Source organism: Populus euphratica, unplaced genomic scaffold (assembly GCF_000495115.2).
Source record: "Populus euphratica unplaced genomic scaffold, PopEup_1.0 scaffold32.1, whole genome shotgun sequence".
Lineage (NCBI taxonomy): Eukaryota > Viridiplantae > Streptophyta > Magnoliopsida > Malpighiales > Salicaceae > Populus > Populus euphratica.
Window position 1 is genome coordinate 1,873,810 of NW_011499861.1, and position 23,476 is coordinate 1,897,285.

The window sequence follows — 23,476 nt, forward strand, 5'->3', positions numbered from 1 at the left end:
ATGGTACCGAGCAGAATTTATTGCAAAAAATTGTGGTGGAAGTATTACCTTTCTGGGATGAAAGCAGTGGTTTAAGTTCTCTCACGGCATCAAAGAGCATTCGACGAAGGCTAAAAGTCAATAACTTACAGCCCAAGATCTCAGGTGATCAGAGCATTGTACTGGAGGGTTATCTATAGTGCTATAAGACTTAGGAACTTATCGCGGCAGAATGAGTTTTGACAAGTACTTCGGCTACTGATCTATCCCATGAGGGCATAAATTTTGGCGATTGATCTATGCCAGCCAGGCAGCCTCGCCAATTCTTTTACTGGCCTGGGAAAGGGACAGCCCACCCTGCCATCTTTGTGCGAGTGATGGAAACTCTTACCTGTATTTCAAATTGACAATAATGTGGCATTTCCCGATTGTTTTGTTGTAAATAACTAGATAGTTGTACCGCTATATGGCATGGGTGACCTTTCAATGTATTAACTATGTTGCGGGTGACCTTTCAATGTTTCAACATATTAATAAATTTATATATAAGCAGTCTATTAATATAAATCACAAACAAAATCGCAGCATATAAAGAGTCATTCAGAATGACAAACCGATGCAAATGGGCTATGGATTTATTTTTGTACAAAGGGTATAGGCAATTTTCAAGCAAAAGAGAGAAGGTCAGAATGTCTAAAGATCAACAATGTTAGGTCAAACAAAGCCTATGGACTAAAAAGATTACAGAAGGAATTGCAAATAAAATAAGAGAAACTTACTGAAATTTATGTTGAAAACTTATTAGTCATTGCATTAGTAAATAATCCAATTTTATAATAGAAGTAAGTATAATAAAAATAAGCATATTAACATAAGATTTCATTATTTATGAGAATGTATTGCAAATAAAAAAGTTGAAGTCAAGCCACAAAATGAAGTTGCAGAAATATTCACAAAGCCATTTAAATATAATATTTTTATTAAGATAAAAAATGTATTGGAAGTTATGAAGAAATCAAGTTTAAAGAGAGATGTTCAAAGTAAACTAGATTTCGATTCTAAAAAATAAAGGAAATGGTTTACCGGTTGAGAATCAACTAACCAGCTAGAACAAGTTGAATTGGTTAACCGATTCAGAAACAATCGATCAATAAAATACAATCCATATTCAAATTGAGATTTTTTTATATTAGTTTAATTTTTTAATTGTCTAGAACTTTATATTTATAAAAAAAACTAATAATTCATCATTATGTAAAAGCACAAAAAAACAAAAAAGCTAAAAGAGTTTAAAGAGAAACATTAAGTATATCTTCCTTTAAATCTTCTTCTTGAGCTTTTAGTTTTTAACTTTGCACTTCTACCATACTTATTATTCTTCCAACAATCCTAACCTATGTGAAAAGGACCACTACTTATAAAAGAATCACATCTATATAACAGGTTTTTCTTTTATTTTTTTAAGGTTGGATGTTACAACAAAACACACAAAGAAGGGAAAAAAGGAAAATGGGAGACCTGTTGTAGAGAAATTTTACAGTTTGAGTATAGTTTGTTCAATTTTTAAATTGCAACTCATTTACGTTTTGATAACCTAAAATTTTGACAACAAGTTTCAAATACATAAATCTTGATTATGTATGGTTAGATTTAATATTAGAGATATTTTTAAGTTGGTTGTTTTATTATAAAACAGGGTTGTCAATTTTTACGAGGATTTCTCAATTTTCTCACTTTAAACTTATTATATTTCAATAATAAATTATTTTTAATAATTTATATGTTATAGCATTTATAAGAAAGAACACTTTATGATCCCATTATTTATTAATAATAAATTTTTTTAAGGAAACCACAATCTCGTGTTTTTTTCATATCAAGTTGACCACGTAAAAAATCTTGATATTAATTTGTTGTGATTAATTACTTAATTTTATTAATTGATTGATCAATTTTTTAATTGCATAAAGAAACAAAGAAGTAAGAGGATTATAACTTGTAAATTTGGTTATATCAATAATTTTTTTATATCATTTAATTCATCTCATCGATATATTTTTTTGATAATAGTAATATTATCATAATTGAAGTACTGGTAAATCTTTAAAGTCATTTTTATTTTTTTTTATCTTTTCTTATTATAATTTATACAACTCATTTTATAATTTTTTTGAAATGTTACATTTTTTATGCCACGGTTAGCTTACCAAGAATCCGATGGCTAATTAGCAACAAGATTAAAAAAAAATTAAAATATATAAAAATATAATTTTAATAAAATAAAGAAGTTTTAAAAAGTTTTTTTTGAAATGCCAGTTAACTCATGTTTTCTAATATTTTTTAAGATGTGTTTATTTTATAGATAGTTTTTGTGGTTATGATTTTAAAAAATAAATTTTTTAAAAATATAATTAGTTAAATTTAGATACATGTTTAGTAAAAATTGTGATTGTGATTTATGTATAGCAAAAAACATGTATAAAATATTTGGTTATGATTGTTTTTTAAAAGTATTTTTTATTTGAAAATACATCAAAATATTTTTTGTAAAAAAAATTTAAAGTAAAGAAAAAACTAAAAAATTTTAATTTTTTTTAAAAATGCTTTTAAAACATAAAAATAAATAAAATTTTATGAAACTTAGTTAAAAAATATGCAAAAACTACTTTATAAAAACTATATTTTAAACTTAATTTTTTATTAAATTCTACAATATAAAATTTAGTTTGATGTATTACCAACTAACTATATTTTGCATACCACAGCTACAGAAGTAGTGAAAACTAACGGAAGCTAAATGTTTTTTAATCATTTCTCAAATAAACCAAAGAAAAATGTATGGTATCTGTTTCTTACATATATATATATGTGTGTGTGTGTGTATTATTATTCTTTTCCATGAAAGCCAGAAACCTATAACAAACAGAGATTTAATATATTTCTCTTTGACAATAACTAAGCCAAACTTCCACGTCTCTTTCGACAACTCTAATATATGAATAATACCTATAAATACTATTTTTACAATTCAAATTAATTTTTTATGGTGCAGCATAATTAAGTTTAATATGGATTGAGATTATAATTCTTTTTTTTCTTTGTTCTTTTAACTTTATCTACCCTGGATATCTTTCTTTCTTTTTTCTAATTTCATTAAAATCTTTCTTGTCGTTAAAAATCACTTTAGCAACCTATACACATTTTTTATATATATATTAAAACAATTTTGGTCTGACCCAAAATAAAATGCAATTCAATTATTCAAATAATATCCGTATCCGACTAATTGATAGAATTTGTTGTTTATATATACCATAAGGGTACCAGGCTTATTTCTTAAGCAATAAAGAAGTGATCCGATTTATTATGGTACTACATACAAGGGGGTCAAAAAAAAATATTTTCCTAAATTCTATCAATTCTGCAATCCATGAACCACTGGTTTTTATTATTTTATTTCTTTTTTTTTTCCTTCAGCCATGGCTTGTTAATTCAACAATCAGTAATAATATAAATTAATATTAAAAAACCGCACTACCAAACCGTCTGGGTGGTGTAGTTGGTTATCACGCTAGTCTCACACACTAGAGGTCCCCGGTTCGAACCCGGGCTCAGACAATGCACGTTTTTGGTCTGGGATCCAGCATCATGCTTTTATAGGCCTCCTCAGTCAAGTAACTCACGCGCTGTTCACCTTGGCCTTTTTTTCTCTTTTGTTTTTTTTTTTTTCCTGAAAGAGTAGCAGTCGCCAGTCGCCCATAAAATGGCCTGCTTCCATGCTTGCTCTGTCCCAGATTCTTGTCCAAAAATGGCGGCTCACACACTGACTCTCCCATATCACCCTCCCACACCACTCAATATCTCTCGCTCTTCTCGTACTCTTCCTTCCCTGGCATCACCACCATACCCCTTGAATCTGACTCTCAGAGACCATTCAAGATCAGGTTTTTTCAATTCAGTCAATAGGATGTCTAGTTCTGGAAAACATGGACTCTTGGTTACGGTCAGTTGTGTGACAAAAGAGGGTGGTGATGATGATAAAGATGATGGGTTTTATATGAGGAGGTGTGTGGAGTTAGCAAGGAAAGCAATTGGGTGTACTAGTCCTAATCCTATGGTGGGTTGTGTTATTGTTAAAGATGGTAAAATTGTTGGTGAAGGTTTTCACCCTAAAGCTGGCCAGCCTCATGCTGAGGTAAGAAAAACCCACTTTTCTTTTGCTGTCTTTTCTTTTATCTAATGCTTTATCTGGTAACCTGTTGAAAAAGATTGGGTATTCTTACAAAATAAAAGGACGTGGTTAGTCTTTTGAGCCAAATTGATGGATTAGGATTAATTGATTTTATTGTATTGATAATGTTGGCCATAGGTGAAGTCTGAAGTTTGCTAATGTAGCTTCTTTTCTTTTTTTAAATCTTGGGAATTATTTCTTGCTTCAGGGTAGAAATGATGAACTTGTGCCTCAAATATTGATCTTTTTAGACTTTTTTAAATGATGCCAAAAGTTCTTTGCCTCTCACCTCTTTTGTTTTTTCAAGGGGATTTCCATGCAATCAGTAATATGTTTTACATTCTTGAAGCGGTATTATCTATACTTGGAAAGAAAAGGAAGCACTTCTGAAATCTCACTACAAGATGTCTTAAAGTGAATTATATTATTCGGCTGTTAGCTCATGCATCTAGCATTGTTCTATCTTTTTCCACAAGCTGAACTGGTCAACTTACCATGTTTATTTGACAAACTGTTTGAGAATGATTTGATTTCAGGTCTTTGCCCTCAGTGATGCCGGGGATTTGGCTGAGAATGCAACAGCTTATGTGAGCTTGGAACCATGTAATCACTATGGGAGAACTCCACCATGCAGTGAAGCCCTGGTAAAAGCCAAAGTGAAGAAGGTTGTTATTGGGATGATTGATCCAAACCCAATTGTGGCTTCCAGAGGTGTGCAAAGATTGAAAGATGCAGGAATTAATGTAGTTGTTGGGGTAGAAGAAGAATTGTGCAAGAGGCTCAATGAGGCCTTTATCCATAAAATGCTGACAGGGTCGCCCTTTGTTACGCTTAGGTAATTTACGCCCTACTATTATTTCAAAATAGAAAGCAAAACAATCATCAATAGACATCTTTATTTAGTTTTTCAATTGATTTGCTTGGGTAGTTCATATTTAGCCTCTCTTTATTTCAATGATCAAGTTTCTTAGTACCTTAGTTTTGCGCAATCCAATTGTGAAAGTGAGCTAAATTAAGGCCTCGCTTAAACGTGCAGATACTCCCTCTCAGTCAATGGCCATCTTGTAAACCAACTTGGGGAAGGAGTCACTGACTCTGGTGGATACTACTCTCAATTGTTACAAGAATATGACGCAGTTATACTTTCTGCCTCGTTATCTGGCAGTTCCCCATTTCCTGCATCACAAGAACCTGGTGCCAATCAACCCCTTTGGATTCTAATGGCAGGAGGCCCTAGTTCTCGAATCCAAATTCCTCTACCTACGGAAGAGGCAGCTTCTAAAGTTACGATATTTACAGACAAAGAGGCAAGCGAAGAACCAGAAACTTCTAAAAAGGGTATTGAAACTGTGGTTTTGGATAAGATAAATTTGAATGCAATTTTGGAATATTGTAAAAGCCGGGGACTATGCAGTGTTTTGATGGATTTGAGAGGCAGTTTCGTTGAGCTTGAAGAGCTCCTAAAAGATGGTACCGAGCAGAATTTATTGCAAAAAATTGTGGTGGAAGTATTACCTTTCTGGGATGAAAGCAGTGGTTTAAGTTCTCTCACGGCATCAAAGAGCATTCGACGAAGGCTAAAAGTCAATAACTTACAGCCCAAGATCTCAGGTGATCAGAGCATTGTACTGGAGGGTTATCTATAGTGCTATAAGACGTAGGAACTTATGGCGGCAGAATGAGTTTTGACAAGTACTTCGGCTACTGATCTATCCCATGACGGCATAATTTTGGCGATTGATCTATGCCAGCCAGGCAGCCTCGCCAATTCTTTTACTGGCCTGGGAAAGGGACAGCCCACCCTGCCATCTTTGTGCGAGTGATGGAAACTCTTACCTGTATTTCAAATTGACAATAAAGTGGCATTTCCCGATTGTTTTATTGTAAATAACTAGATAGTTGTACCGCTCTATGGCATGGGTGACCTTTCAATGTATTAACTATGTTGCGGGTGACCTTTCAATGTTTCAACATATTAATAAATTTATATATAAGCAGTCTATTAATATAAATCACAAACAAAATCGCAGCATATAAAGATTCATTCAGAATGAAAAACCAATGCAAATGGGCTATGGATTTATTTTTGTACAAAGGGTATAGGCAATTTTCAAGCAAAAGAGAGAAGGTCAGAATGTCTAAAGATCAACAATGTTAGGTCAAACAAAGCCTATGGACTAAAAAGATTACAGAAGGAATTGCAAATAAAATAAGAGAAACTTACTGAAATTTATGTTGAAAACTTATTAGTCATTGCATTAGTAAATAATCCAATTTTATAATAGAAGTAAGTATAATAAAAATAAGCATATTAACATAAGATTTCATTATTTATGAGAATGTATTGCAAATAAAAAAGTTGAAGTCAAGCCACAAAATGAAGTTGCAGAAATATTCACAAAGCCATTTAAATATAATATTTTTATTAAGATAAAAAATGTATTGGAAGTTATGAAGAAATCAAGTTTAAAGAGAGATGTTCAAAGTAAACTAGATTTCGATTCTAAAAAATAAAGGAAATGGTTTACCGGTTGAGAATCAACTAACCAGCTAGAACAAGTTGAATTGGTTAACCGATTCAGAAACAATCGATCAATAAAATACAATCCATATTCAAATTGAGATTTTTTTATATTAGTTTAATTTTTTAATTGTCTAGAACTTTATATTTATAAAAAAAACTAATAATTCATCATTATGTAAAAGCACAAAAAAACAAAAAAGCTAAAAGAGTTTAAAGAGAAACATTAAGTATATCTTCCTTTAAATCTTCTTCTTGAGCTTTTAGTTTTTAACTTTGCACTTCTACCATACTTATTATTCTTCCAACAATCCTAACCTATGTGAAAAGGACCACTGCTTATAAAAGAATCACATCTATATAACAGGTTTTTCTTTTATTTTTTTAAGGTTGGATGTTACAACAAAACACACAAAGAAGGGAAAAAAGGAAAATGGGAGACCTGTTGTAGAGAAATTTTACAGTTTGAGTATAGTTTGTTCAATTTTTAAATTGCAACTTATTTACGTTTTGATAACTTAAAATTTTTACAACAAGTTTCAAATACATAAATCTTGATTATGTATGGTTAGATTTAATATTAGAGATATTTTTAAGTTGGTTGTTTTATTATAAAACAGGGTTGTCAATTTTTACGAGGATTTCTCAATTTTCTCACTTTAAACTTATTATATTTCAATAATAAATTATTTTTAATAATTTATATGTTATAGCATTTATAAGAAAGAACACTTTATGATCCCATTATTTATTAATAATAAATTTTTTTAAGGAAACCACAATCTCGTGTTTTTTTCATATCAAGTTGACCACGTAAAAAATCTTGATATTAATTTGTTGTGATTAATTACTTAATAACATCTTGATATTAATTTGTTGTGATTAATTACTTAATAACATCTTGATATTAATTTGTTGTGATTAATTACTTAATAACATCTTGATATTAATTTGTTGTGATTAATTACTTAATAACATCTTGATATTAATTTGTTGTGATTAATTACTTAATAACATCTTGATATTAATTTGTTGTGATTAATTACTTAATAACATCTTGATATTAATTTGTTGTGATTAATTACTTAATTTTATTAATTGATTGATCAATTTTTTAATTGCATAAAGAAACAAAGAAGTAAGAGGATTATAACTTGTAAATTTGGTTATATCAATAATTTTTTTATATCATTTAATTCATCTCATCGATATATTTTTTTGATAATAGTAATATTATCATAATTGAAGTACTGGTAAATCTTTAAAGTCATTTTTATTTTTTTTTATCTTTTCTTATTATAATTTATACAACTCATTTTATAATTTTTTTGAAATGTTACATTTTTTATGCCATGGTTAGCTTACCAAGAATCCGATGGCTGATTAGCAATAAGATTAGTTTATATGCAAACTGCCATTCATGCCATAGTTAGATGTATAAATATATCAAGCAATTCATTTTCTCATCTAGATAAATAAATATTATTAAAGTGTGTTTGTTTTTTAGATAGTTTTTGTGATTATAATTTTAAAAAAATAAGTTTAAAAATAGTCTAGTTGGTTGGATTTAAATATATATTTGATAAAAATTGTAATTGAAATTTATATACAGTAGAAACATGTATAAAATATTTGGTAGTTATGTAGTTGTAATTGATTTTCAAAATATTTTTTATTTGGAAATGCATTAAAATAATATACTCTTATTTTTAAAAAATTATTTTTGATATCAACACATCAAAATGATTTAAAATACAAAAAAAATATTAATTTGAAATAAAAAAATTATTAATTGTTTTTAAAAATGCTTTTAAAATATAAAAATAAAAAATATTTTATAAAATATAATTAAAAAAACATGTAAAATCTACTTTATAAAAATTACATTTCAAACTTAATTTTTTAATGAATTCTAAGTATAAAACATAATTTTTATAATTATTAAATATCTTTCTTCATTGTTTCCACCGCGAACGCAAAAATAGGTGAAATACAAATGCACCCTTATTCTGCATATATACTGTTCCGCTGCATCTCTTCCACTTTTTATTTTTTTTAATTTATTGGACTTCACTTGCCTAACCAAGCTACACTGAAAAGTTTAAAATGCTATAAAACAACATAAGAATATAACTTCCTGTGGGTATTAAGCATTATCTCAATATATATGCTTTTTAAAATAATTTGTGCAATAAGAATAAAATATTTATTTTTTTAGTTTTTGAAAGAAAAAAAAATGCTCCAGCCTCTGCGTTACGCGTCCTCTAAAGTGAAAGCAGGGAAAAATCAACCAACCAAATAAGTTATATCATAAAGTATATAGCATTCACTAATTACCTCTAATTTGTTTCCTTCATGTTTACCGAATAAATTCCAGAATTGTCAAGATATCATTGGACTCGTACAGCATGCGTACCGTGATAGAATGGCCATTCTTGCTTACTAACAATGAAGTTTTCCACGTTCCAAGAAAGCTGCTAAATTGCCCTAATTTTTCGTCATGCTTTGATCTATATAAAGCTTGGTAGAGATTCAACCTCTTCACACCAAATCATCACTGAACAAAAAGAGAAAATATAATATGAAGAAGCAAGTTTGTTCAAGTGCTCTCTTTGTCTCTTTTCTTTTTCTTGCTACATTATGTTTAAGCATTGAAGCTCAGACTTGCAAGCCTAGTGGCAACATCAGAGGGAGAAAGCCTCCTCCAAACCAATGTAATCAGGAGAATGACTCCGATTGCTGTGCAGATGGCAAGCTTTACCCCATTTTCAAGTGTTCACCTCGAGTGACCGGCCGCACAAAAGCAACCTTAACATTGAACAGCTTTGAGAAGGGTGGAGATGGCGGAGCACCGTCAGAATGCGACAACCATTACCACTCAGACGATACACCTGTGGTGGCACTTTCAACTGGATGGTATAATCATGGGAATCGATGCTTAAACTTCATAAATATCCACGGAAATGGTAAGAGTGTCAGGGCTATGGTAGTTGATGAGTGCGACTCTACGATGGGATGTGATTCTGACCATGACTACCAGCCTCCTTGTGCTAACAACATCGTGGATGCCTCGAAAGCAGTTTGGAAAGCATTGGGAGTGCCTGAAAGCGACTGGGGAGAAATGGATATTTACTGGTCTGATGCTTGATTCACCCTTTTCTGTTTTCTGCGGTAATTTGTTGTGGCATCAGGTTGATCCAGGCCCTATACTATGTAGCTTTATATTATACAGGTAATCACAGCATGTGTTTAAGACTTTGTGTGAACTAGAAAAAGCTTTGAGATCAAGTATCTCTTTGATCGACAAATTTATCAATTAAATTTTAAATTCTGTGCCTCATTTATTCGACAAAAACAAGCTGTCTTCCTGAAAAACTGCGAGGATCACTCAGAGAATTAACTGATTATTACATAATGATGATAGTGATTGTAATCGAACGATGACCACTGAACAGATATTCTAAAAAGTAAGCCATATGTTTGAAGATATTGCAGGGATCTCTTTCCCAAGAATGTTTACCTTAGTAACAGCGCTGTGCCCTTTGCTTTTCTGATCGAAGAAACAAAAACAAATGCTGCCTAAAACTTATCCTATGCCACTAGTTTCCTCATTTTAAGCAATGAAAAATGAGAAAAGCTTACTGCTGCAGATGCTATATTTTGATAAGCATCTGTTGTTCTATCAGATCCCGTTCAGTGAACACTGCCACGCACAGTGAAGTCAAATTCTTTTATACCCATACATTACTACTAGTGCATGCTATTATGAGTTCCAAGCATGTGAGCCAAAAATGAGGAAAAAACTAATCAGATGTTAAATCTTTAACAACGTTTTCATAAGTGTCGCATTAAGCTGACACGCTTATTAGGGTTATTCTTGGTTTGAGGTCGTATAATCCTCAGAACCTCGGAAATATGCATAAGATTAACAAGTCAAAAGGGTGCGACGGCAGTGGATCGAATCTGTGGGTTTCAATAAAATGGAAAAGCACCTATTTGATTGCAGATTGCGTTGTTGTTATTACTTGGAAAATCAAAGGTACGTTGTTTAGAACTTTTTTGCTGAAGGTGCACATTTTTCCTCTTAAATTAGGCTCAAAGAAGAGAAGCGGTTGATTTTCAGGTAGCAAATCATCAGGGTAGCTAGAAAAGGATAAAGACAAACTCAGATCTTCTGGCACAATTTATCAGATTAATGACTGGAATGTAGCTGAAAAGTTTATGGATTAGCTAGCTTGATACACAAAAATCTAAGAAGGTATTCTCATATGGTAAACATGTAATTGTTTTAGATGTCGAAATCTACTTTGAAAAATATGAATTACCACTACCAAAAAATTCATAGTCACAAATTATGATCTGAATAAAGGTATTCCAGTATACTATTTGTAAAAACAGCTGACATTCTTAGTTTCTTGTGGAGCTAGTCTTGTTATTCAATGCTAAACTGCTCGTACATTATAAAATTGTAGCATTGAACTCGGTGATCTAAATTATTCTCGCTGACGAAGTAGAGATCATGATGATGTGACATGGTGACCCTTTACAGTAACACTAGCTGAGTTAATTCTTACAGAATCGAGTTCCTGCTTGCACGTTGAAGCAGAATAATTCGGGATTTTATCAGCTCATGACCCTTCAAGCAGCCATACATCAATTAACTAACCGTATAAAAACCAAATAATTGAAAGCAGGATTGGAAGTTCCTGACAGTATCGGGCTAGGACAGTACTTATGTTGGAAAAGAGACTATTTTCCCAGCCCGAGGCGGACGCTATAGATATGCTACCTGAATTTCGATGCCTTAATTTTGTTTTTATCAGCAAATTCAAGTCTTGTAACCACTCCGCGTGTTAATCTAACTTAACACAAGGGAAAGAAATGTATACGGGTATTCTGTAATGCTTTAAGAATAATATGGACAAATTCATGAAGTCATTGTTATAAATATGGCTCTTAAATTTCCTGTCTTGCACCAACACATCACAGAAGAAGAAACACAACGAAGTGCGAGAGGATGAGAAACCAAACAGAGAACAAGGCTAGAAAGTATCTACGTCTAACTAGATGCCATGAACTGCGGTATACGGTGAGAACCATGGATCTCAAAAGTGTTTGTATTAAAGTAATTATTATAGTTGTGATTTGAAAAAAATTATTTTATAAAAAATATTTTTAGTTGGGATTACTTTAAAAAAATAAATATTTAGTTAAAATTGTTATTGAAATTGAGGTTGAAGGAAAAGTAGTTTAATGTATTTAGTTAAAAATCATGTGTAAACAATACAGGTGAATTGTATTGTTCATGTAAACAGTGCAATTTACTTATAAACAGTAAACAATGCAGGTGAATTGTATTGTTCATGTAAACAGTGCAATTTACTTATAAACAATGCAAGTGAATTGCACTATTAACTAAACAGTACAATTAACATAAACAGTGCATGAAAAGCAGGATTTCCTTATTTTTTAAACATAAAAATTATGTGAGATCTCTAAATAGTAAATTAATTTTTAAACTACATTTTAATTAAAATAAAACCACAACAGTGTAAACAAATACTCTCATTGTCTGTTGCCCATTCCTATCAACATTTTAGTGTGGCTGCAAAAATAAAAAAATAAAAAAATAATATTTTTGTCTTGTTGCAATCTATAATACACCATAAGTTAAAAAAAATAAGAAAAAATTATGATAATAAAAAAGAAATCCAAACAAACAAGGTTTTCAAATTTTGTTTAACCAACTCTTATTTTAATAATAATGTTGTGTTTTAAAAATATTTTAAAAAATAATTTTTTTATTTTTTTCTTTGTTTGAAATTAAAAAAAATTAATATTTTTAAATTATTTTAATATACCAATTATCAAAAATAAATTTTAAACAATAAAAAAATATTACTTTAATATATTTAAAAAAAAAAAAAAACCAACAACTGATATCACGTACCAAACAGCCTCGTATTCATCCGTCTGAAACCAGAACCCCCAAGGCCCCAACTACACATTTTTCTTTCCCCGCCAATCTTTTATTTATTACCTCAAAATCCCGAAATCACCACGCGGAAAACAACATCAAATCAATGGAAGAACCACGACCAGTCCAGGACCCACCAAATCTCCAAAACCTGCCCGTTCAAAACCCAGACCCGAATTCAAACTCAGACCTACATTTCACAGCACCATCTGACCCTCCGCCACCACAGCCACAACCTGCAGCACCGCCACCGCCACCAGCAGCAGTACCGACACCCTCACCTCCTCCTGTCCTTCCTGAAAGCAAGAAGAGATCACTTGACAATTTCGGTCCAATTCAAGAATGCAGATACTTCAAGATGCGCGCTGTTGTCAAAGATATCAGACCCCATTTTCTTGAGGTACATTCTTAGACACCCATCATTAAATTTTAAGTCTTTGGTTTTAATGTAGGTTTGAATTCATCGTTTCTTTTTTGTTTTGTGTGTTCGAGGTGATTTTATTTATGGGTTTGAGTTATAAATCATTAGCAGTGCTGAAGTTGTGTTCTATCATAATTATTGCTTCTTGGTATATTCGGTTCCTGTGATATGAATGATCCTGTTTTCCATTTTGAAATTACGGGTTTTTTTTAATTTGTTGATCTTATAAAAAAAAAAATTCTTAATTTAAGATTGAATTATGATATTCTGGTACAAACTTCACTTCATGCAAGCCCTTGGTGGAGTTTATTTGCAACAATTCTTTATTTTTGCCTGCATGGTCAAATCTTGAGTACTAATCTTTACATTTGTTTGAGACTATGAAAACCTTGTCTGCGAATGTGGCTGGAGTGTGGTAAGTGACAAGGTATACACTAGTGAGTGGTTTTTTTACTACCATTTGGAGAGTTGCAATGACTTGCAGTTGGTCACTACATGTCTTCATTTGTTAGCTCGTCAATCTATAGTACTTGAAATTTTGATGTTAAGATGTGAAGGGTTTAAAATTCTTCTGTTTTGTTGAAGATGCTTCGAACAGTGGACTTCCAGAGTTGCAAAGTAGCCGAGGAACTTAAACAAAGTAAGTTCATCAATTTTCACTTTGTATCATTGAATGGCACCTAGTTAACCAAGTACAGTAGTTGAATGCAAATGTGATCTTTCTCTCTGTGATCAATTTACCTCATGTTGAAAGAATGCTAATAGCAGTACAATACTTAGAATTGATATGCTGAATCTAGGTCTTCTCTCTGTGTTCAATTTACCTCCTGTGGAAAGAATGATAATAGCAGTACACTACTTACAATTCATGTATTGGATTTAGGTCTGTTTTGTTGGTTTTTTCATTGCTTAGCTATGATTACATTTGCAGCCTTTTCTATCTTGAAACTCTATCGTAAGTTTCTCTGCAATTCTTATGGTGAGAGTCATTTGAGCCTGATTTGATGGAATTGGTGGGGTTCTATCCTCTTATGACATTTAACGTTTCTCATAAGCTGGTCAAATAACATTTACACTATTCATTTGCAATAATTCAAGCCATGCTTTGATGGTAGATTTATTAATCTGTTGTTGGCTCATAAGACGTGCTTTTGACCGTGTAACTTGTGTTTTGCAGAGCTGAAGCTGCTTATGGAACTATACATGCAGATGACAGCAGAAAAGCTCAGTACAACCAATTGTAAGACTGCACCTAACCCTGGTGAAAATGGGGTAGGACTAAAGCCCCAGGAGCAGCTTCATGACACAGCGGATCAGTCTCGACCAGGCCAGGTTTTTGCAAAACCATCTGAAAAGCAGCAAGCCGAACATAGTCAGAATCAAGGGACACATATTGTTGGAGGATCGGCTTTTGGCTGGAATTTTATCACCTTTACTGGCAGCATGCCAATCTACTATGGAAGAACAAAGGAATCATTCCGAGCTGCTCATGTGACTTTGTAGGCAACCATTCTCCTCGCTCACACAATTTGTTAGTCGAAAGGAAAGCATGTAACAATAAGAATATTCGGAGCCTCACCCATGAGCTTTGCACAAGGGGATGCTTTCAATGATTTAACAGTTGTAATGTGTGTAACTTTGGTGGAATGATTGCACAATTGTAGGTTTTTACAAGAAATATGATGAAATCTCCATATTGGTGTCACAATGTTTTAATCATTTCCTTGCGTAGGCTGTATTTGTCCTGGCAAGATGAAAATGGTGCACAGGTGCTTTGCCAGGATGCTGAGCTAAGTGTGGTGCACATCCAATGCGTTTTGGATCATGTATTTGAATCGGTTCATTTTCAACCTTCTTTTAGTTTATTAAAACAAAACAAACCGTGCAGAGTAGTGAGTTTTCAATTATTTTTAACTACATAAAACAAGAGTGATAAATATATATTGGTTGATTTGGTTTCATTTAGTCGTTTGGCTTTATCGTGATAGCTGGGAATTTCGAATTTCTTTTCTGGGACTTGATGTACTTGTCGTCTTATCCTATGCTGGATTAACCCTCTTGAACGGCTATTGAAAAGGTATAGTCTCACTTGCTTAGTTTCTGACCGATTCTTCCCATGGTCAACTGATGTTGCCTCACATTGTGGAATTACAAGATTTGTCTTCCATGGAACATGTTTCTTCTCTTCATGTGCCATAGAATGTGTGAGATTGTATCAGCCTTACAAGACGGTATCATATGATCACACGGATGCTTTTGTCAATCCAAATTTTCCAAGCGAGATCAAATTGACAAGACAACAACTGCCGGATTATGTTAAATGAAAGAACTTATGATTTCTCAAAAGATTGAGCCAGGCTATGCTGAACATTACAGGTAGTTTTTAGGAAGAAAGGCATGGCATACAGACCCCTTTTGGCTATGGAATTGTGTGGTTGAAAATAAGGCAAAGAGATGTAAAGAAGCCTCAATCGATGAACATGAGCGTATGAAATGGCTCAGTTCAAACAAGGCAAATTCAGATGTTTATGTATGCTTTGGAAGTATGCTTCTTCACGACTTCTGGAAATCATAACGTCTTGTAGATTCTGGGTTGCTATGCATAGGAGCATGGGCACCACAAATATTGATTCTTGAACATGAAGCATTAGGAGGATTTGTGACACATTGTGAATGGAATTCCCCACTTGAAGTAATAATTGCTGCAGTCCCTATGGTAATATGGCCTGTTTCTGCAGAGCAGTTTTATAATGAAAAGCTGGTTACTGAGATTTTAAGAATTGAAGGGTTGGAGTGCAGAAGTGGGCTGCAGTGGTTGGTGATAGCTTGAAGAAAGAAGGCATAGAGAAGGCAGGGGCTCATGTTATGGAAGGTAAAGAAGTAGAGGAAGGAAGCTTGGAGAAATGGCAAGGAGATCTGTTGAAGCTCCTGATTTCAACGCTTTCCTTCAAGAAATGAAAAGCGAGAATTGCAACTAAAATTTAAGGGACGTTGTCGCTGCTTCCTCTGCCTCACATGTCTTGTATCTGAGGCCATTCCGAAAGTACATCAAAGATGTTATGCGGTAGAGATACCCGTATCACAAACTACACAGGTATATAAACGAGAATGATATAAAATGACCCAGCTTGTCAAGTTTTGGTTAAAAAACTAGGCTTACTTGGATCTAACTTACTATTATTTTATTTAATTTATTTTGACATGTTTTATTGTTTTTTTATTTATTTAAAATTATTTATATTAAATAATTTGATTTGATGAGCTGAATCTAATAACAAGATGTTTTAAAATTTACTATTTATATATTTCTTTGTTATTTTATAAGATAATTTTAATGATTAATAAAAATATTACAAACTTTGTATATCTCTAATTCTTTTTTTTTTAAGTTTTTTTTCCTCTAAAACTTCTTCTTTTTTACTTTAATTATTATTATTATTTATTTTCCCGCATCACTATGCAAACTTCCAATTTTCAAGTTTAGCAAATCAATACCTACTTCTTTCTTTGAAATGTATATGAAATACAACATGAAGCTAGAAATGCCAAGCTAGTCACAATCTTATATAGATTCTATAGATATTAATCCAAACGATCCCTTATCTTACCTAATGAATAATTGATGAAATATAAATATTATCAAACTCAATCTAAACATAACTCAATATATATTTATATAATACAGAAATACATGTAGAACATTTTTATTTTTTTGAATCCAATATAATAAATACATATATCAACATTGACATAATATACACATATTTATAACATTTATAGTTTTATCATTTAATATATATATATATTATAATCGGAAAATGAATATCTATATAGATACTTGAAACCTCATGGATAGAATATGTATTTCTGAATTTCTTACCTGATGTATAATAAATAGAGTATAAATATAGAATAATCTGACTAAATAGATATCCATTGACATCCCTGCTAATGACAGCAAACTGGAAGTTCAACGCCTAAAACAATCAACATCATTTAACAAGAAATAGCTAGGGACTGGATGTACCTTTTACATGAATTACATTATTAGAGATGTTTTTCCACTGTCTCATCAACTTCCTTTTTCAAAAAAAAAAGAAGAAGAAGAAGAAAAATTCTAGTTTAAGATGAAAGTAGCAGGAAAAAAATCTGGAATCAAGACATGCATAATGGAGCAAACCACACAGAATGAATGAACTTGCATACCTACATGAAAGAAATGCCAACGCCTACCAAAAAAAACATAGATTGAGACACCTCAACTCCAAGATATCATCATAAAAAATCATTAGCAAGAAGAATTGCTTTCTTCACAGGAGGAGTTGAGTAAAGCTTTCACTACCCTGATGTCCATGGAAGTGAAGATTCCACAATAGATGCCACATGGTTATCTTCAGAAATATAAAACCACAAAAAGATAGAATTGAGGAGATTCATCAACCACCAGAGAGCATGTTACGTCTCACTTTTGTCCAGAGTTTGCATTCCTCTTGGCTTCAAGATTTGTACCTTCCTTGAGCGCAGCATGTGCTTCATTTTCCATTCCAAGTGTAGCGAGGGCAACAGCCTGAAGATACGATGCCACGTGCCATACAGGGGAAATGACTTGGGCTTGCATTGCATCACTTAGAGCTTCCTGAGGCAGGTCACTCATAAGATAGGACAGACTCCGCCGGGCAAAAACAGTTGGGGAAACCATGGTTCCCACATCAATGAACTACATGTCATAGAAGAGTCTGTCAAATACAATTTGTATACTTGCTGTTAAAACAAGTGGGGAAAAAATTAAAATCAGGTAGCTTGGTATGATAAGGAGATTTTATTATTAGCCAAGAACAGCACAAATTAATGTAAAAACAATTCCTAACATAATTCATGAATGAAAACTGAAAACTTTGAAATAAGGAGGACACCTGAGTGTAACACTCAATTGCAATTCTATAGTCTTTCTGCTTGAAAGCAGAATCACCCTTTTTCTTTGTATTTAAAGTCTCCAGCATTTCATCTGTCCACATTTGGAATGAGAGCTGCGCATAGGAAAAAAATTTGAGTTAGAATCTTAGCTGGGTTCTTGGCAAGTTAGAGAACATGTGAATAGAATGAGCCAGTGAGCATTTGCAATTTATATGAGAAAAGAAACAGCAAAACACTTAGGTAAAGAATAATTGCTTGAAATGTGAATATAACAAGAATAGCAGATAAGCCCAGAGTGAAAAGTATACAGTTTATAATACAGTTAAACATCTACTATTTGAAACCTATTGAGAGCTTTAATATGAAATAGAGAACCTCATTTGCCACTCCTTGATCATCTTTATAACCAATATTGTCTAAGATCTCATTTATGGCTGTCAGGTCCCTTCTAGAGCAAGCCTCGCCAAATGGTGACAAAGGAGGGGATGAAGCACCATGTGGGATACCTATCAAGATATGAGAAGGAACCTGCACAGGAAAGGAAATGGAAAAATGAAAACTATTTACGACTCGCTTCTAATGTCAAGTTTAGTTTCAAGCAGTCCCTGATGGTTTAAGTGTATTGACAAATCAACTAGAAAAACAAACTCCAATGCTATTTCAGGAATTTATGTATCTGTACAGTCATCCACAATCAATTTTCATTTTTGCATTTTTTTTAAAACAAGTTGTCTCTAGGAAACAGTCTGACAAAAATTGCCCTCTAAAACTCCTAATGAATCCTTGCCCAACAGAAGGCACTGAACTCAAAAAAGTTTCACTGCATGATGAATTTATAACACGGCAATCTGCAGGCACCAAAACAAGAAGTCAACAAGAAGTACCTAAGATATGACAGTTAAATGAGCAAACATACATCATTTTCCTTCTGAAGAGGAGTCAAAGCAGCGACTAAAGATTTCAGACTTGGCCGCTCTCGGAGTTCATACTGTAAACATCGAGAAGCCAAGCGTACTAACTCAGTCCCATCATCACTGGAAAACTGTCCTTCCAAACAAGAATCTGTCAGCATCTGAAGATTTCTATCCCGTATCAAGTCAAGGGCCTGGAACAATTTTCTTTTGAGTGTTAAATTTATGTGGACAAGCTTGTGTGACAAAGTATTTATAAACATGGGGAGGAAAACACAGTTTTTTTTTTTTTTTTTTTTGTGTTTGGTAGAGAGATCAAGAACGTTCATCAATGGATCCAAACGAGAGTTATACTAGTAAATTTACATTTGAATGATGTGCACTCACATGACTTGGGGGGATATGCTTTCCACTGAGAAGGTCAAGCAAAAGAGTGCCAAAACTATATATCACACTCTCTGGTGTTACTCTCCCTGAAACAAAGACAAGGAACATAAGCAAAGTCTTGGATTAACTTATATTCGAAGGATTAAATAATATTAGCGCCCAAAAACATTGGAGGGCAAGAACACAATTAGACAGCTATGATGACACAAAATTAGCACCACTACAAGATATTATGCAGACAAGTACAATTTAGTCAAAATTCTCTATTCTGGGATGCAATCAAAATTGATAAATATGACCGAAATCTCATACTCTATACAACGCAAGAAAAGCATGCCTAACAGGGAAATCATCATGAGATCGCACATCTCTCAGAACTATAATAAAATGCATTGGCCTAGATACTATTATAAGAGTTCCATTATATGGATCTAAATTCTGAAAACCTTTTGGGCAGGTCAGAAGAATAGTAATGTTATGCATCAGAAGTTTTACAAGCATGAACACATTGAAAATTCCAAAAGAACAATATGGGAACTAGATTATATAACACCTTGAGCAGGCCAGTCAGCAAGGCCCTTAACGGGTGGTAATGTCAAGTGATCTCACCATTAGATTTAACTACATAAATCCATTACTTGTTCATAGATCTTCCGATTTCAATTTCAGAAAATCACAAAATCAAAGCAGCAAGAAACGGTACTGTGAACAAGAAGCACCTACCAGTTCTCAAATACTCTGGAGGAGTAAAAGCCAGATTTGTACTGTAACTTTTTCCATCCCTGCTGTTTTTCATGAGGCCAAAGCTGGAAAGTTTTGGATTACCATCCTGTATAATTCTAACATATAAATAAAGAATGCAGATAGAATCTGACTAGGAATTGGTTTCCGACAAATGGAGACAGAATTTCATACCTCATCAAACAAAATTCTATAGGCATTAAGGTCATGGTAAAGGGCACGCCCTTTACTTGTGCAGTATTCTAAAGCTTCTGCAAGATGTAGAACAACTCTTAATCTCATCGCCCATTTTATAGGTTGAGTTTCCCCTGATTCAAGAGAGAATTGATTTGCTTACATCCCCAATAATCAAACTTGTAGAAAGACAGTCATGCAATTTTACAGAAAAAAGAAAATCGGTACTATTATACCATATTTAGGATGCAGAATTCAATCAGAAGCCCAAAAATAAAATAAAAAATATGCAACAAAACTTGTATCCAGAATCCTTGTCCATGCATGAGAAATAAGCCTTACAATGGAAAAGGTGTTTTGCAAGTGTCTCATTGAGCATAAATTCTGCCACAAGCACCCTTTCATCACCTTCACAGCAGAAACCAAGCAAATTTACCAATCTATGACTCCGTAGCTGGCCAACAGATCTCGCTTCCTCCTATTATTGTAACAGAAAATTATCTTCAAGTTATGACACATTTAACTCAAACCAAGGTATTTCTTCAAGCAGGTCCTTGTGACCTCAATGAGAACACATAAACAGATTGGCATTCATCAGTTATGCAAGGCTTGATTCACGAATAGACCTCAAATTGAACAAAGAAATGCCAGAATTTGTCTTATTGCTAACTAAACAGGGGATGTAAATAAAGGGGTTCGATCCTAGTCATGCTAATTCGTTGAAGGTAGTCCATGCCTCTTAGTATAATTTAAAACATGGCACCTGCTCGAATGAAGAAAAACAAAAATTTGTCAAGTTGTTGATGTTTCCTAAATGGCACTCTGCATAATGAAATGATAAATGCAAACAAAGAATCCAAGTACATAAGTGGATGGCGTAGAAGTAGCGCACCAAAAATTGTCGAGCATCAGGCCAGGCCATTTTATTGAATCGCTTAACAGCAATCCTCCTCTGATTTTCAAGCTTCCCTTTATAAACAACATTGGGAGCCTTCTCCCCATGCTCAGACACAATATTTTCTACTGCAAAACCAGATGTTGCATTTTTCAGCTGCTCAAGTGTGAATTCGCGGAATGCAGGCAAGTCATTAACCTCACTCTTATCTTCATTTCCTGGGGGAAAAAAAAGGTTACGACCCATAAAAAAATAAACTTTCTTTTCCCAAAAGAGAAGAAAACCCAATTATTTGACCCACCAACATCAGGAACTTCAACAACAGCTGCCTTGAACTGTGAATCTACGCAACAATGTGTAAACTTAGTGCACTGACTCCCCATCTCTCAATAATCACAAACCGAGGCTTTAATTTACTGCCCAGTAGCTTAAACTAAACCCAGATCATAGAATAACCAAACTTAGCAAATCTAATCAGCCCCAACTGAGCCCACTAAAGCTATACAACTGCAAAAACTCAACAGCCACTCAAATTTGATAGAAACAAGATCAAATGGCCCAAAGATTTGAGGAGCAACCAAAGAAAGATGAAAGATGAAAGAATGTTGAAACCAAGACCAGATCATGCCATGTCGTGTCACATCAAATTCATACAATGTGCGTGATGTGATATAATGGTTAATATTTGTTTGAGTAACGTTAAAAAAAATTTGAAATTGTGAATTATGACCGACAGGTATAGAATCTTGTATATTATTTTAATGGTTTTAATAGATATTTTCATGTAGCAGACAGGTGACTCTTATTACTGGAACAAGATAATTAGTTTTTTTTTTTTTTGAAAGATTGGAACTGGCCTTTGTTCGGAGAGTGGAACAGTTTCCAGAGGTCCAAAAGAAAACATGCCATCATGTCTCTTGCTCTCCCGCCGCAATCATTTCAATTTTGCCACCTTAATTATCATGTGTTAGGCAAACGGCGCCGTTGGACCTGTTGAGTCCACGAGATCAGGCTTGGGTCCTAGGAATGAGGTAATAATGATAAAGTTTGGTGAGGAGTTAAAAGTAACATTATTAAACAATGAAGATTAAAGTGCTGGAGATTGTGATAGTGTTTTTTTTTTTTTAAGTGTTTTTAATTAAAATAATATTTTTTAATTTAAAAAATAAATTTTAATATTAAAACAAATTTAAAAAATAATTAATTTTAAATAAAAAAACAATTTTAAAAATAATTAATTTTAAATAAAAATAAATAAATGTTTTTAGAAAATACCATTTGAAACGCTCCCCGTAAAACAGAACCAACTCCCGTCACACCGATTAAAATAAAAACCTTTCCAGTTCTAGGGTTAGGGTTTAAGCGCACCTGAAATTAAAACACCATCAAGTCCCTTGGCTATCCGTACGAAATGTCGAAGAAGAACGATTTAGGTCGTAGAAAGAGACAACATGAATTCGAGCTTCAACGTAAATCTCAGTTTCCGTTCTCTCAACCTCTCGAACTCTATAAATCTTAGCTTTTTAATCTTTATTCACTGTTGATTTCTGTTTCGTAATATTAGGAGAGAAGGAACTGAAGGAGAAGAAGCAGAAGAAGCTTCAAGCGAAGAAAAACAAGATGAAAGTAAGCTTCTTTCTCTTATTTATTCTTTCCTTTTGAATTTATTTTCTAATTTATGTTTCTACACACAAAAAATCCCATATTTGAATGGCTAATTGCATATTTGAATTGGAATTAAGGTTTTTGGTTTTGTTTATTTGGGGATATTTTTATGTTTAGGTTGATGGTAAAGACAAGAATAAGCAGAAGAAAGGTGGAGGTGGGTTTCAAGTAGGGAAGAGAAAGGTGAAGACCAAATTGAGCGCATTGGCAAAAGCTAAAGCTGATCAAGCAATGCAGCTTGATTAGTGAGGTTCAAGCTTATATCTTTTCTTTTCTTTTCTTTTTTGTTGAAATTCTAATAAGCTGTAATAGCTTATTGGTGCTGGATTTGCAGCTTCGATTTTTGTTATTCAGACGTGGAGCTATATAGTTAATGTTGTTTTTAGAATATCTGCTGTTTGTTTTGATAAATTTGCTTCTCAAAGATAAGCAAACGCATTAATCTGGGAAACTTTGGAGTTTTCACAATACAATGGTGTTATGCACTTGTGACTGTGGAAGTGGTTGGAGTGACTGCACTTTAGAGGGTGTGGTGCATCGGAAAACAGATATATTATTAAGTGAAAACATGGTTTATGATATCTTTGCCAGTCTTTGCCACTCACCTATTATGTTTTCTTTAAGAGGGGGGGTAATATTCTTCCTACCGATTGAATGAAA

General features: G+C 33.0%; 5 protein-coding genes and 1 non-coding gene across 8 annotated transcripts; 5 read left to right on the forward strand and 1 right to left on the reverse strand.

Annotated features, from left to right (window-relative positions):
• Window positions 1-3,523: 3,523 nt before the first annotated feature.
• TRNAV-CAC (transfer RNA valine (anticodon CAC)) lies at window positions 3,524-3,597 on the forward strand. Its single transcript has one exon. It is a non-coding gene; the product is annotated as a tRNA-Val (tRNA).
• A 78-nt stretch (window positions 3,598-3,675) lies between these two features.
• On the forward strand, window positions 3,676-6,204 carry LOC105124876 (Cytidine/deoxycytidylate deaminase family protein). The gene is made up of 3 exons (XM_011025051.1): window positions 3,676-4,174; window positions 4,747-5,045; window positions 5,247-6,204. The coding sequence occupies exons 1-3, from the start codon at window positions 3,743-3,745 to the stop codon at window positions 5,854-5,856; spliced, it is 1,341 nt and encodes a 446-aa protein (XP_011023353.1). The 5' UTR covers window positions 3,676-3,742; the 3' UTR covers window positions 5,857-6,204.
• Window positions 6,205-9,312: 3,108 nt separating this feature from the next.
• Window positions 9,313-9,938, forward strand: LOC105124877 (putative ripening-related protein 1). Its single transcript, XM_011025052.1, has one exon. It carries the CDS (start codon window positions 9,313-9,315, stop codon window positions 9,877-9,879), a length of 567 nt encoding a protein of 188 aa, XP_011023354.1. The 3' UTR covers window positions 9,880-9,938.
• Window positions 9,939-12,453: 2,515 nt separating this feature from the next.
• LOC105124878 (pre-mRNA-splicing ATP-dependent RNA helicase prp28) lies at window positions 12,454-14,848 on the forward strand. 2 transcript variants are annotated; one of them, XM_011025054.1, is made up of 4 exons: window positions 12,454-12,469; window positions 12,731-13,108; window positions 13,715-13,769; window positions 14,307-14,848. In XM_011025054.1, exons 2-4 carry the CDS (start codon window positions 12,815-12,817, stop codon window positions 14,630-14,632), a joined length of 675 nt encoding a protein of 224 aa, XP_011023356.1. In that variant the 5' UTR covers window positions 12,454-12,469; window positions 12,731-12,814; the 3' UTR covers window positions 14,633-14,848. The 2 variants fall into 2 exon arrangements, with proteins under 2 accessions (XP_011023356.1, XP_011023355.1); XM_011025053.1 differs by lacking the exon at window positions 12,454-12,469 and having other exon boundaries at window positions 12,703-13,108.
• A 2,189-nt stretch (window positions 14,849-17,037) lies between these two features.
• Window positions 17,038-21,900, reverse strand: LOC105124879 (probable serine/threonine-protein kinase At5g41260). Of its 2 annotated transcripts, none has more exons than XM_011025057.1 (10): window positions 21,453-21,900; window positions 21,149-21,360; window positions 20,599-20,734; window positions 20,257-20,390; window positions 20,065-20,170; window positions 19,342-19,427; window positions 18,960-19,148; window positions 18,419-18,571; window positions 18,043-18,156; window positions 17,038-17,846 (listed from the first exon to the last, which is right to left on the reverse strand). In XM_011025057.1, exons 1-10 carry the CDS (start codon window positions 21,532-21,534, stop codon window positions 17,592-17,594), a joined length of 1,467 nt encoding a protein of 488 aa, XP_011023359.1. In that variant the 5' UTR covers window positions 21,535-21,900; the 3' UTR covers window positions 17,038-17,591. The 2 variants fall into 2 exon arrangements, with proteins under 2 accessions (XP_011023359.1, XP_011023358.1); XM_011025056.1 differs by having other exon boundaries at window positions 21,149-21,369; window positions 21,453-21,897.
• A 540-nt stretch (window positions 21,901-22,440) lies between these two features.
• LOC105124880 (uncharacterized) lies at window positions 22,441-23,223 on the forward strand. The gene is made up of 3 exons (XM_011025058.1): window positions 22,441-22,620; window positions 22,716-22,777; window positions 22,934-23,223. The coding sequence occupies exons 1-3, from the start codon at window positions 22,563-22,565 to the stop codon at window positions 23,060-23,062; spliced, it is 249 nt and encodes an 82-aa protein (XP_011023360.1). The 5' UTR covers window positions 22,441-22,562; the 3' UTR covers window positions 23,063-23,223.
• Window positions 23,224-23,476: the final 253 nt, after the last annotated feature.

Excerpts from the sequence above, each read along its gene's own strand:
- LOC105124876 (XM_011025051.1), top strand. The coding sequence starts at position 3,743 with ATGGCCTGCTTCCATGCTTGCTCTGTCCCAGATTCTTGTCCAAAAATG. Across the intron at positions 4,175-4,746 it reads CTGGCCAGCCTCATGCTGAG|GTCTTTGCCCTCAGTGATGC; the intron begins GTAAGAAAAACC and ends ATTTGATTTCAG. Across the intron at positions 5,046-5,246 it reads TCGCCCTTTGTTACGCTTAG|ATACTCCCTCTCAGTCAATG; the intron begins GTAATTTACGCC and ends TTAAACGTGCAG.
- LOC105124877 (XM_011025052.1), top strand. The coding sequence starts at position 9,313 with ATGAAGAAGCAAGTTTGTTCAAGTGCTCTCTTTGTCTCTTTTCTTTTT.
- LOC105124878 (XM_011025054.1), top strand. The coding sequence starts at position 12,815 with ATGGAAGAACCACGACCAGTCCAGGACCCACCAAATCTCCAAAACCTG. Across the intron at positions 13,109-13,714 it reads TCAGACCCCATTTTCTTGAG|ATGCTTCGAACAGTGGACTT; the intron begins GTACATTCTTAG and ends GTTTTGTTGAAG. Across the intron at positions 13,770-14,306 it reads AGCCGAGGAACTTAAACAAA|AGCTGAAGCTGCTTATGGAA; the intron begins GTAAGTTCATCA and ends TGTGTTTTGCAG.
- LOC105124879 (XM_011025056.1), bottom strand. The coding sequence starts at position 21,534 with ATGGGGAGTCAGTGCACTAAGTTTACACATTGTTGCGTAGATTCACAG. Across the intron at positions 21,370-21,452 it reads TGTTGAAGTTCCTGATGTTG|GAAATGAAGATAAGAGTGAG; the intron begins GTGGGTCAAATA and ends TTTTTCCCCCAG. Across the intron at positions 20,735-21,148 it reads CTGATGCTCGACAATTTTTG|GAGGAAGCGAGATCTGTTGG; the intron begins GTGCGCTACTTC and ends TTACAATAATAG.
- LOC105124880 (XM_011025058.1), top strand. The coding sequence starts at position 22,563 with ATGTCGAAGAAGAACGATTTAGGTCGTAGAAAGAGACAACATGAATTC. Across the intron at positions 22,621-22,715 it reads ACATGAATTCGAGCTTCAAC|GAGAGAAGGAACTGAAGGAG; the intron begins GTAAATCTCAGT and ends TCGTAATATTAG. Across the intron at positions 22,778-22,933 it reads CGAAGAAAAACAAGATGAAA|GTTGATGGTAAAGACAAGAA; the intron begins GTAAGCTTCTTT and ends TTTTATGTTTAG.